A 13,761-nucleotide genomic window follows, 5' to 3' on the forward strand; every position below is an offset into this window, starting at 1 on the left:
CCAGGGCATGTTGAATCTTTCTTGTGGTTTGAATCACTGACTTCCTTTTCCGCTACCAGCCAGGAAAACTCTCTGCTTTTAAAGGGCTCGTGTGTTTAGGTCAGGTCCAACCCAGACATTCTACTTTAAAGTCAATTTGCCATAAACCATAACCTAATCATAGTGGTAAAATACATCAAATTCACAGTACTAAGGATTATGTTTAGCATGTACACCAGGGCATGGGACATCTCAGGGACCATTTTAGAATTCTGCCTACCACGGCTATCCTAGAGTCTCCTTTGAAGAACAGGAAGTTCCTCTACTTCTCTGCCCAATCCTATTATGATATTAATAGTCTTTCTTAATTTCTATTTTTAATTCTAGCATCTCTATAAGCTCACAGTTTAGTATAATAAAATTGGCCATGGAAAATCTGCTTAGCTTTGAGGGAAACAGAGATTCTTTTGCTTTCAAAGGAAAATTTTTAGAGAACAAGAATACTACCTTTAAAAAATCCTAATTAGTGTGTATCAATATATTTGTTTCATTAAATCTAACATAATCTAATGGATAATAAGGCACATACTAAATTTAGACGTTTATATTTTTAAATAAAGATTAAGAACAAATTATCTAGAAATAATAAAACAAGTTTAGAAAAGATGAACACAATATTAATATAATACAAACAATATTTATCACAGATATAACAATATTAGTATCTTCCATATACAAAGTGCTCAGAAAAACAGATAAGCAGAACACAGATCTTATACATAAATGAGCAAAGGACATGTCCAGACATTTAAAAAATAGGAAATAGAACTAACTTAATAAAGTTGGACCTCAGTGAACTAACATTGAGTATATACTACGTGTGTGAGGTGCTGGCATAAACGACAAGTGCAACACTTCTATTCAGATCCAGACACTGTTATGGTTGTGGCCAGCATCCATTCTTGTTTGGCACTTCTGTTTTTATTAGCTGGTTCCTGTGCTGTAGTAGTTGCTAAATATATTGACTACTAGCACTGATTGATTGTGTGCAAAATGCTTTATTACCCGTAATAGGCTGAATAATGGCCACCAAAAGATATCAAGTCCTAATCCCTGGAACCCATAAATGTTCCCTGGAGCCCATAAATGTTCCCTGGAACCCACAAATGGTCGCAAAGAGTTGGACACGACCGAGCGAGTGAACAGTAAGGAAAATGGGTCTTTAGAGATGGAAGTTAAGGATTCTGACTTGGGGAGATTGTCCTGGATTATCTAGTTAGGCTCTGAATGCAATTAAAAGTGTCCTTATAAGAACAGGGCAGAGGGAGACTTGACATAGACAGAAGAGGAGACAGCAATGTGGTCATGAAGGTAAAGACTGGGAAGATGATGCAGCCACAGCCAAAGAGAGCAGGCAGCCACTAGAAGCTGGAAGAAACAACAGATTCTCCCCTCAAGTCTTCAATGGAGGGTTGCCCTGCTGACACCCAGTTTCAGCCCAGTGAAACTGTCTGCGTTTTTAGCCTCTGGAACTGTGAGTGTTTTAAGCTACCCAGGTTGTGTTACTTTGTTAAGAGCAGCCATAATAAGCTACTAGCATGTCCAATTCAGTATATCTTTACAACAATCTTAGGGGTGGCAGGTACCATTATCATCTCCACATAAAGGATAAGAAAATTGAGATGTTTGGAGGCCAGGATTAGCCCAATCCAGGGCTAGAATTCAAATTGGTCTAACCTAGAGCAGAGCTTTTAATCACGTTAAATTAGGAATTAAAAATGAGATACTACAATTTCTGTTTCTGGAGGAACTGGGACTGGTCTAACCACCCCACTATAAACAATAAGAAAACTTGACAAAATATATGAAATAGGAGTTTCCAGGCACTGAACAACAGGCAGCACAGGAATGTGATCCATAAGAGAAGAGAAAACAAATGAGGTAAGTCCTATAATTGCCTGCATTTCTGCCTGGAGACATTTTCCAGCCTGAGGTGCAGGCAAGGGGAATCCCAAGCAGACCACAGTAGTTTCACTGAGTCGAGGAGTTGGAGGTAAGTTTGGGGAGGTTGAACTGGCTGCAATTTGTAGGACAGAGTACCAGACAGGAAGGAGCTAAATGGAGAAAGAGTTTCAGAAATGTGTAGGAGGAACTGTCCCCTTGACTCTATGGTGTGACTAAGACACACATGCGTAGGGTGAAACACTGTAAGTCTGGCAAAGAATGATCCCAAGACCATCACAAATTAGGTTATTCCCAGAGGTCACACAGAGCTGGAAAAGATCTAAGTTCCAATTGAAGCCAGAGAAGCACACAGTTTTTTTACACTGGGAAACAAAGGAAAGGGGACAAAAAATGCTTATGTTAAAAGAGGAAGAAGAAAAACATTAAAAAGATGGCTAGATAGAGGAATGGACAGGAATGTGATAAAATAAGCAGAGTAAAATGTTAATGTAAAATCTAGACAGCAGGTATCCATGTGTTCACTGCAAAATTAAAGGACTGATAGGGCAGTATTACGAAAAACTTTATGCCCATAAATTTCACATGAAACGGACAAAGTCCTTGAGAGACACTTTACTGGCTTAAAAGCATATCCAACACCCTTCAACTCCTCCCTCAAAAGTAGAGTTTAATTCCCCTCCCTTTGACTGTGGGCCTGACTTTGTACTGGTTTAACAAATAAAACATGGTGGAATTGATGACGTTTGATTTCTGAGACTACGTCACAAAGGCACTGTGGTTTCCTCTTTGCCCTCTTTCTTGGATTGGTCACTTGGCAGGAAACTATGCCTTTAGGACATTCAAGCAACACTTTGAAGACACCCACGTGGTTGGAAATTGAGACCTTCTGCCAACAGTCAGCAAAAAGTTGAGATTCCTAAAAACAATCAGTGAGAAACTGAGGCTTCCTGCCAAAAACTGTGTAAGCCAGCCACCTTGCAAGCAGATCCTTCAGCTCTAGTCAAGCTTTCATATGACTAGAGCTGGAGGGGACATCCTGACCTGAGATCCTGAGCCAGAATAACCCAGTTAAGTGCCCCTGTGCCAAAGAAACTGTGAGATAACTAATGCTGAGTTGTAACCTGTCAAATTCTGAGGTAATTTACTATTCAGCAAAAGATAACAAACACTGTCACACACTGCCAAAGCTTACTCAAGAAATACTATACAACCTGAATCTATAAACAATTAAGGAAATTGAACGAGTAGTTAAAAATCTTCCAATAAAGAGAACTCCAGGTCTAGATGTCTTCACTCTTCTACTTTATCAAACATTTAAGGAAAAAAAGAAAATATCAGCTGTTATAAATTACTCCTTTCAAAGTCATCTTTTTCCCCCCTCTAGTTGCTTTATGCTTTTTCCATCATAGATTATTGGTAGTTTTAAAAGGATGTGATTTCATGTGGTTTTCATTTTCCTGTTTGGGGTTCATAAGAACTCTTGAACGTGTGGTTTGATGTCTTTCATCAGCTTTATAAGGTTCTCAGTCATTATCTTCAAATATACTGCTTGTTTCATTTTCTTCTTTCTTCCCAAGACACCAATTTCCTATGTTAGATCTTGCTATATCTTCTACCTCTTAATTTCTCTTCTGCCTTTTCATTGTTTTGTCTTTCTCTACCGTATTCGTGTATTTTCTAACTTGTGTTTATTCACTAGTTCTCTCTTGAGCTATGCCTGTTCTATTATCAAATCCATCCATCAAGATTCTAATTTTAGTCATGGTAATTTTAGTTCTAGTATTTCCAAATTATGTAATTTTCAGCTGTGCCAAAATTCTCATAAGATTAGTGTCTGAAAACTCCAATTCCTGAAGCTCATGCAGATACGTTTAAGTAAAAGCCTCTGCTGGTGTTCATTTTTATCTATTGGTGTGGCTACTTTTTGGAGAAGGCAATGGCACCCCACTCCAGTACTCTTGCCTGGAAAATCCCATGGATGGAGGAGTCTGGTAGGCTGCAGTCCATGGGGTCGCTAAGAGTCAGACCCGACTGAGCGACTTCACTTTCACTTTTCACTTCCATGCATTGGAGAAGGAAATGGCAACCCACTCCAGTGTTCTTGCCTGGAGAATCCCAGGGACGGGGGAGCCTGGTGGGCTGCCGTCTATGGGGTCGCACAGAGTCAGAGACGACTAAAACAACTTAGTAGTAGTAGTAGTAGTAGTAGTGGCTACTTTTTACCATGTGCCCTACAATATACTTAGAAAACTGTTTAGATTTTGCAACCTACTGCATTAATTTGGCATTGCTACAAACAGTATTACCACAAACTTAGCATATTCAAACAATGTACATTATCTCATATGTTCTATAATGACCGGGATAAACACAAAGGTATGGTCACTCACCTAGGGAATGAGACATCCTAGAGTGTGAAACCATGCGGGTCTTACTATAAACAAAGCTAGCGGAGGCGATGGAATTCTAGTTAAGCTATTTCAAATCCTAAAAGATGATGCTGTTAAAGTGCTGCACTCAATATGTCAGAAAATTTGGAAAACTCAGCAGTGGCCACAGGACTGGAAAAGGTCAGTTTTCATTCCATTTCCAAAGAAGGGCAGTGCCAAAGAATGTTCCAACTACTGGATAAGTGCACTCATTTCACATGCTAGCACGTTTATGCTGAAAATCCTTCAAGCTAGGTTTCGGGAGTATGTGAACTGAAAAATTCCAGATGTACAAGTTGGGTTTAGAAAAGGCAAAGGTACCAGAGGCCAAACTGCCAACATTCGTTGGATCATAGAGAAAGCAAGGGAATTCCAGATAAACATCTATTTCTGCTTCATTGACTACACTAAAGCCTTTGACTGTGTGGATCACAACAAACTGTGGCAAATTATCAGAGATGGGAATACCAGATTACCTTCCATCTCCTGAGAAACCTGTATGTAGGTCAAGAAGCAACAGAACGTTACATGGAACAACCTGACAATTTGATTGATTCAAAATTGGGCTGTATATTGTCACCCTGTTTATTGAACTCATATGCAGAGTACATCATGCAAAATGCCAGGCTGGGTAAGTCACAAGCTGCAATCAAAATTGCCAGGAGAAATATCAATAACCTCAGATATGCAGATGATACCACTCTAATGGCAGAAAGTGAAGAGGAACTAGAGAGCCTCTTGATGATGGTGAAAGAAGAGTGAAAAAGCTGGCTTAAACATTCAAAAAACTAAGATCATGGCACCTAATTCCATCATTTCACAGCAAACAGAAGGGGAAAAAGCAGCAGTGACAGATTTTATTTTCTTGGACTCCAAAGTCACTGCAGATGGTGAATGCAGCCACAAAATTAAAAGATGCCTGCTCCTTGAAAGGAAGGCTATGACAAACCTAGACAGTGTATTAAAAAGCAAAGACAACAGTCATGTATTGATGTGAGAGTCAGACCATAAAGAAGGCTGAGCACTAAAGAGTTGACGCTTTTGAATTGTAGTGCTAGAGAAGACTCTTGAGAGTCCCTCGGACAGCAAGGGGATCAAACCTGTCAATCCTAAAGGAAATTAACCCTGCATATTCAATGGAAGGACTGATGCTGAAGTTGAAGCTCCAATACTTTCGCCACCTGATGTGAAGAGCTGACTCATTGGAAAAGACCCTGATGCTGGGAAAAATCAAAGGCAGGAGATGGGGATGACAGAGGATAAGATGTTTGGATGGCATCATCAACTCAATGGACACAAGCCTAAGCAAACTCTGGGAGATGGTGGACAGGGAAGTCTGGCATGCTGTGGTCCATGGGGTCACAAAGAGTCAGACACAACTTAGCAACTGAACAATATTCCGTAGATCAGGAGTCCAGGCATAGCTCAAAAGGGCCTGTTTCAGGGTCTTTCTTACAAGGCTAAATCAAGCTGTTAGCCTGAGCTGTGATCTCAGCTAAGGTTCCACTATTCAGACTCACATGGTTGCAGTACTCAGTTCTCTGCAGACTTTTGGACCCAGGACCTACTTCTTGTTATTAGCTAGAGGCCACCCTCAGTTGTTTGCCACGTGGCCCTCTCGGAAGGCCAGTTCACAACATGGCAGCTTGCTTCTTCAAAATCACCAAGGGAGAGAGTTTCTTAAGATCAGCGTAAGAATCTGATACAATGATAGACACATTAATAATATATCCCATCATCTTTGTGGTAATGCATTGATTAGAAGGTGATAGACCTTCTCCACACACACAGAGCCAAGACCAGCTTACAGAGATTATGGGGGGTTACCTGATAAGACTGCTCACCATACTAAGGATAGTAACTTCCTCATAAGACAGTTCAAATTTGCTTTAGCCAAGCATCTGGGAACTCTAAAAATGGTAGATAACTTCAGGCCAATTTCAGGGATTGAGAGTATTCAGAAGTGAGCTGCCTACCCTTTGAAGCCCTGCTTACTTCTGTTAAGTAAGAAGCAAGCAGGTCACTGTTACACATCATGCGCAGCCTTTTGGGATCATTATTCAAAGAGCAAGGGTTTATCAGTGCAGTCCTCATACTTCAATACCTCTTGCCCCAGGTCCCATTAAGACTGTCAAGACAGCCACTCAGTATCTCAGATGCCATTCAGAGAATGCCCAGCCCTTTCAGGTAAAAGCAGCTCACTACCTAAGTTTTTGGGGTTCCTTAGTAATTGTTTATTATCATCAGCTCTCTCTTGTCTTTAAGCAGATATTTAAAAAATCTGTTCAGCTATCAGCTTTCCAGATGCAATCTGTAGAAGATCTGGTCCAAATTACTTGATCTACAACAACTATAGAAGAAAGTCTTTTTTTTTTTTAACATCTATAATTTATCATGTGTTACTGGCTTCAACTTGTAGAGAAATCCCAATTTATAACAGTGTTTCAACATAATCTAACCTATTAATTTAAAGCAAGACAAAGTTTACTTTCTCAACTTGGAAAAAAATAAGAGTACCAATTTTTTCCCATAAAAGTACATTGAACATTTTTATTTCTAGAGCTTTCCATATGGAAAAGAAAATCCTAATATTATTATATAATGAATATTTATGCCTATAACATGTGAACCTAGAATTAACATGGTACTACAAAACTTTCTAGGTCAGTTGACATTTTGCTAATATCCCTAAATAAAAAAAGTTTCTTAAATGCTAAATATTCCTACAAATTATGTATTGCATCACTCAATACTTAACTGCCAAACAGTAATAACATACTGATTAAATCAGCATTCTGGAGTTATAGTCTGTGATGATGATTTAAATTTAAAATATCTGGCCTTTCAAAGATTTAGAAAGTTAAGTATCATTTGAACTTATAATGTTCAGCAACAGTTTTAGCATGAGTGATTTTGTTTCAGAGGTCTTATCCTTTACATAAACTGTTCGTTCTCCATTTTGGTAATCATTTTATTTGTAGTAATTTTTTTCTTTTTATAAAATGCATTGTTCAAAGTTTTCTGAGAAGTGGGATTTGCAGTTATCTCCTACACCCAAAGCATCTTACTTATCATTTATCAATTGTGTGAATTTCCCTTGTTCATTTGTATTCCAAATATATGAAGTTAAAGTTAAAAAAAAAATATTTGAAGAACATTCATATGTATTTCATTTCAAAAGGAAATTGTGAAATTGATCTGGGGCAAGATACTGAATTCTTATCTCTAAAATGAATTGATTTGGAACTAGTGAATTCTTATGTGAATTAAGAATTAGGTTATATTTTTAAGATCTGTAACTGCTAAGATATGCTTTGGAAATAAATACCTAAGTGAAACTCAGACTATTCTCTCTGGGAATAAATTTAAGAATACAATCTATCTATTAACCATCTTTGGTAGAAACCACTAGCTGCACTTACCTCAATTTTGTACTCCATTTTCCCCCAATTTTTCCTAGGCATATGACCATCTTGAATAAAAGCTACATTTTTCATCCTTCCTTGTAGTTAGGTATTGTAAGTTTTGGCCAATGAAATTTAAATGAGGTTGCAACTTTCTCTCTCACTATCCTCCTTGCTGGCCAGAATGTTGATGTGACAGATGGAGTTTGAACAGCAATCTTGGATCATGAGTTGGAAGCCAAGTGCTGAGGTTGGTAGAGCAAACAGACTTTGAGATACTAAATTCTGAAATTCTTTTAAGTGAGAGGAAAAACTTCTTCTCTTTTTTTTAAAGCCTTATTTGGAGTTTTATGCTGCTGTATCTAATCTTAACTGATACACATTTCAATTGTTGGCTAATTATTCCTTTATTAGAAATTGTAAATAAGAAATTATTTCAACACCTGAAGACCAAGATACAACAGAAGATTCCATAGGCTCAAGGTTTTGACACATCCTATAAAGAGTTTTCTGTAAAGCATATCCCTTCCGTGGCATGGCAATATCGTTCTTCTTTAAAAAAGTTACTGGACAGACATCATTTCCTCCGTCACCTATATAAACAATTCGTGTATAATTCACTCCTTGTTGTAACTGCTCACCTACAAATTCTACCAAAACTACATTTTTGCAAAGATTTTGGGGGCACCGAGTGCAAGAATGAGTGTGATGTTTTTCCACAGTGAGATGACCATTGCTATCAAATGCTGCTGGATTTGTAAACACTTTATCAAACACATCATGAAAATTGGTAGCTTCTAAAACCCAATCTATGAAGACTGAATTTGAATCTGAAATAATGATGCAGTCAAATTTATTCTTGTTCTTTCTTATAAAGTTTAAAAGTTCCACCATCCCTGGAGTGAAAGGCATTGATATCATTGCTCTCTTCATTTCATCTTCTCTTACACCTTCATCTCCCAAATACTTAAAGACTCTGCCCATAAATTCTGTCCAAAATCCCTTTTTGTAAGAATCTTTCAGTTCAAGGGGAAGCTTTTTCTCTGGAGCACATTGTACAATCCAGGTGTCACTATTATCATCTATGATTGTATTGTCAAAGTCAAAAACCAACAAAATTTTCATGGTTCCAGAAACAGATTTGGGTTACCCTGGAAAAGAAGAAATATTATTTCCTAAACATATGTTGTTTTATGTATCTAGCTATGAGATGAAGTGTGAGAGTATTAGTGACTCAGTCGTGTATGACTCTTTGCAACTTCATGGACTGTAGCCCGCCAGGCTCCTCTGTCCATGGAATTCTCCAGGCAAGAACCCTGGAGTGGGTAGCCATGCCCTCCTCCAGGGGATCTTCCCGCCTGGGATGGAACCTGGGTCTCTCACTTTGCAGGCAGATTCCTTACCATCTGAGCCACCAAGGAAGCCCAACCTAGCTATAGTTACCTATTTAACAACTCTTGATCTGCTAAAAAACAAAGGATGAATATAAACAAATTAAAAAGACCAAGCACTGTTAAGACCCACTATTTAAGCACTTTTTCCTAAGAAACAAAGTTTATATCTGAGTATGTTAAATGAATGGAAAACAGAATATCTAAAAAGGATATTCATATTATTGTGTTCCTGAGGAAGTGATTCTTTGAGCACTGAGAACTAAACTATAGAGCAATTCAATGAGAGAAGAAATTAAACAATTATTCCCTTAAAGTTTAATTCAGAAAAGTTGTAAAATTAGACAAGAAAAATGTAGGCCAATCATTCTTATTGTCTTTAAATTATCGATCACAAACTTATTAGTTTAAAATATTTACAGTAATCTTCATACTAAATAATAGGTCATGTACAATACAGATTCTCTGTGAACTAACCAAAATTCTGACCACATTTAACATAATGTGAAATCTTATAAACCTTAAATAAATTTTCTAAAAAGGTTTTTAGCTTTAAATCATTGCCAATGTTAATCAAATGGTTGCTTGATGCTGTACGTGAAATTCTCAAATTACGTGAACTGGAAGTGGATTAAATTCTCCCAGACTAGAAATAACATGTGTTAACAAAACCACATTTATTTATATTTCCTCTAGATAGTTTAACTCTGGAGTGCCAAATAATCTGGATATACATGAGCAATCACACTGCTTTTGATATGACAATTACTCAAGTCTCTGTTTTCATTAAAAGATAATGAAGATCATTAGCTGTAAATTTCAAGATAAAAGGAAAGAATAAACTGGTCATAGATGGTATGAATGAATACCATCATGTAAAAAAGGTAATTATACAGAATTCTCAGGAAAAGCTGCAATTAATGTCTGTAAACAAAAAAAAATTTTTTTTCTAAAGAGTAACTGATATTTTTTGAGCTATCTGGACTAAGACATTGGACTAAAAACCTCACAATTTCATCATCTCATTTAACTGTCAGAAGCTCATTTAGTAGGAATTATTATCTTCATCTTAAAGATATGTAAGGGCTTCCCTGGTGGCTCAAAGACAGTAAAGAATCAGCCTGCAATGTGGGAGACCTGGGTTCGATTCCTGGGTTGAGAAGAACCACTCCTGGAGGAGGGCATGGCAAACCACACCAGTATTCTTGCCTCGAGAATCCCCATGGACAGAAGAGCCTGGTGGGCTACAGTCGATGGGGTTACAAAGAGTCAGACGTGACTGAGCTTCTAAGCACACCAAAAGATATGTAAACAGGAGCTCAAGTATTAAGTTGGTTAAGTATTAGTTAAATGGCAGAGCTAGAATTTGGATTCAAGTTTGCCTGATTCCAAAGTTCATGCTTTAGTAACACATTCTAGTGCCTAAGAAATAGAATAAAGACTATCAATCAGTTTAAAAATAAAATACTAGGTAAGCCAATTTGATGAAAAGATGTTAAATATAAAAACACTGATTAATTTCAATGTACACACTAACCATGATATTGTATCTGATCTACTTTACAACCTTTATGAGGTTTTAGTAAGAAGTTTCAAAATGAAAAATGAAGAAACTCATCAAAAAGAAAAAAGAAGAGATCAATTAAAAATAGAAAACATGATATTTATCTACATGTGAGTGAAGTAAAGTTGCTCAGTTGTGTCTGACTCTTTGCAACCCCATGGGCTGTAGCCTGCCAGGCTCCTCAGGCCAAGGGATTTTTCCAGGCAAGAATACTGGACTGGTTTGCCATTTCCTTCTCCAGGGGATCTTCCCAACCCAGGGATCAAACCCTGGTCTCCCACACTGCAGGCACATTCTTTACCATCTGAGCCACACATAATCATATCTATATGTTTTCTCTGGTTTATAATGATAGATATCCAGTAGTTGAAACTGAGACTAGAGCTCATGACTCATACACAAGTAAGCATTTTTGGTCTCTCAATTTAGAATATCTGGAGAATAACTAACCTAGAGGTTGTATCTCCTGGTGTATGCCTTTAGATGGCATAAAATATTCTGATAGTCTGGATCCTTGAATCTCTAAATGTCTATCCAGGGGTCTCTGATTGGCTTTCAGAGATTTAAGTGCAGAATTCACTTTCCCTAGAAACAATATAATAAATAATAATAAAGCACAGTTGACAATCCCATTAGAACTGCACCTAATCACATTTTAAATTAAAATGCTTTTTAGGCATTCTGAATTTATACATAATTTAAAAAATTTTGCAAATGTAACTCACCGTGGGTTGAAAAGTGTTTCAAGCCTAGATTTAATCAGCCACAAGTTACTAAAATCCCTGCAATATTAACCTCCAAGTAAGATGTATCATAAACCTGAAGTTAACGAAGTTCCAACTGTGTTAACTCAGTTTCACTGCTATTAATTTTTATCAACGGTACTTTTCCTAATTTCAGATCTTTTTCTATTAGTTTTCTTCCCCACCACTCAACACAAACCTTTTTTTAAAAAAATACTTACCCAATTTAGTATTTCCAAGACAATCTTCCTTCAGCATACAGCTTAGGTTAAATAGTCATGACTATCTTCAGCTTTAAACACCAGCCAGTTTCTAACCAACATTACTCCTACGCTACATGCAGGGGGAAAAGTCTTCTGGTTTGGAGCAAAGGAATGAAGACTTCTTAAATTCTAAAATAAAAGTATTTAAGACATTTTAAAATTTATGTTTTCTAATATGCTTTCTTTTACATCAGAAAATTACCCACTGGCAATGGGAGAAATAAAATTTTGTTTAAACAAAAAGTTTAAATACAAAACAGGGAATATTATGTGAATATAAGTTCCAATAATGAAAACTAGAAACTACATACAAGAATAGGAAACTGCTTAAATAAGACGTGCACATGATAGTCACATAACAGAACATTTATTTCAGTAGGAAAAGGTTAAGATGTTCAAATTAAGTCACAAAAGAGTCTTTACAGTATAATCTCATTTTTGTTTTTAAAAAAGAAATATCTGTATACAGTGGTAGCATCAACTGCAGTTTCTACACTTGTTTTGTAATAAGGTGTCTGCCCCCCCCCTACCCCCCGGAATAATTTAAGCTCTGTTTCAAAGTGCAAATGCTACCTTCTTAATTTCACAACAAAGGGGAAAAGAAAGGAGTGGAGGTCATAGGGGGTAAATAATTTTAGATACACTTGGCTGTAAAGATCCATGGACCAGTTAGAACCAAGTGCTATTAAGTCAAATCATAACTGAACATTATGCCAAACTGGCAAATTACTGACACCAAATCTTGTAAGATTCAATACTTTTTGTAACCAATTTAGTTAAAATTCCACAGAATTTTGTTGAGAGGTAATCTCCTTGGGTCTCTAGTGGTTCTGCATATCTTGTAAGCAAGGTACTCACTGCCCTTTGCTCTGGACTGTTGTCTCAAAAATGTTATGTAGAGAGAACAGTTTTGAAAGGCATGCATCCTATGGCAACTGGGGCAAAATTACTGATATTCTGGCTACTGCTGTAATTCATCACCTATCCAGGGGGCTGCATCTTCTACAAAACTGTGGCAGGCTAAGTTTTTAGCATGCAAGCAGAGTAAAATCTCTCTCTTGCCAGTTTCTGACTTTTTTAAAACTATGCTTCCAAAAACCCACCAATGTTATATGTGCAAAACTATATTTCTGTCAACAAGTATTTTTATTAATCCTTTCATACTTACCAGCATTATTACGATGGATCATCTGATAGAAAACCTGATGAAAAATAGTAGAACTATGTGTTAGAACTTCAGTGACTAAAAATCTTACCTCCCTTACCAAATTGAGCAGCTCCAATTTGATGCCTAATGTGTATGTGTCCTAACCAGCTAGCTTGTAATCATTTGTACCTCGATTTGTTAGGAAAGGATCTTTTGAAATCAAGTCTGTATCCACTCTTAACAGTTTCTGTATCCTTAGAGGTCTGACTAGTCCTCCAAATACATTCAATTTAGTATACTGTATTTACCGAGCGATTAAAGATTTCTTAAAGGTCCTAACATGAATATTTCAATCCAAGTTTTAACATTCCGATTAAAAAAAGCAATTACGCCCCATCTAGCCCGGACCATGCCTTAGAAACCAAAGTATTTAAAAATAGATTTTCTGTCAATTAATTCTTGAGTATCCACAGTTAATGGAGCGGGGCTTTGCCCTTACTCCCGTGAGAAGATCCGGGGGCCACACATGTCAAGCCCAGGCCTCGTTCTCCCACACACCTGCCCGGTACATCCCGAAAACGGGCTGGAACCTAGTTTGGTGTCGTTTCCCGCGGGGTAGGATGACGATGGGAGCACCAGGCCGAGCGCGGCCGGGTCCCTAGGACTCCTCACTGACCCAGGCCAGGGATCCGCAGCCATACTAGACTCGGCGCCGCTCCCGCGTACTCCGTCCTCTTGCCTCGTCCGGGTGCCTGAAAAAGAGGGCCACTCGTACACCCGGCCTCGACTTTCCGCGCAGGCGCAATCTCCCTTCTCCAGACCTATAGTCTACAGCTGCGCGTTCTTCGTTCCTCGGGGACGATTACCGTCACTTCC

General features: G+C 37.8%; 2 protein-coding genes across 5 annotated transcripts in view; both read right to left on the reverse strand.

The window, feature by feature from the left end:
- Positions 1 to 13,724, reverse strand: part of LOC113902854 (kelch-like protein 23) — a 49,787-nt gene extending 36,063 nt beyond the window's left edge. Inside the window, exons 1-3 of one of the 3 annotated variants that reach the window (XR_003513930.1) lie at positions 13,562 to 13,649; positions 12,907 to 12,940; positions 11,697 to 11,867 (exon numbers count right to left, since the gene is read on the reverse strand). Coding sequence is in view for 2 of the 3 variants with exons in the window: in XM_027558202.1 (XP_027414003.1) it covers positions 11,697 to 11,733 (37 nt within the window). In the remaining variant the exon portion in view is untranslated. Of the gene's footprint in view, positions 1 to 11,696; positions 11,868 to 12,906; positions 12,941 to 13,443 lie in introns of those variants that run through there. The other 2 variants (XM_027558202.1, XM_027558212.1) reach the window with 2 other exon arrangements.
- PHOSPHO2 (phosphatase, orphan 2) lies at positions 8,160 to 13,648 on the reverse strand. 2 transcript variants are annotated; one of them, XM_027558244.1, is made up of 4 exons: positions 13,444 to 13,648; positions 12,907 to 12,940; positions 11,697 to 11,867; positions 8,160 to 8,928 (listed from the first exon to the last, which is right to left on the reverse strand). In XM_027558244.1, the coding sequence occupies exon 4, from the start codon at positions 8,900 to 8,902 to the stop codon at positions 8,177 to 8,179; it is 726 nt and encodes a 241-aa protein (XP_027414045.1). In that variant the 5' UTR covers positions 8,903 to 8,928; positions 11,697 to 11,867; positions 12,907 to 12,940; positions 13,444 to 13,648; the 3' UTR covers positions 8,160 to 8,176. The 2 variants fall into 2 exon arrangements, with proteins under 2 accessions (XP_027414045.1, XP_027414054.1); XM_027558253.1 differs by lacking the exons at positions 12,907 to 12,940; positions 13,444 to 13,648 and adding an exon at positions 11,183 to 11,317 and having other exon boundaries at positions 11,697 to 11,787.
- Positions 13,725 to 13,761: the final 37 nt, after the last annotated feature.

Source organism: Bos indicus x Bos taurus, chromosome 2 (genome assembly GCF_003369695.1).
Source record: "Bos indicus x Bos taurus breed Angus x Brahman F1 hybrid chromosome 2, Bos_hybrid_MaternalHap_v2.0, whole genome shotgun sequence".
Lineage (NCBI taxonomy): Eukaryota > Metazoa > Chordata > Mammalia > Artiodactyla > Bovidae > Bos > Bos indicus x Bos taurus.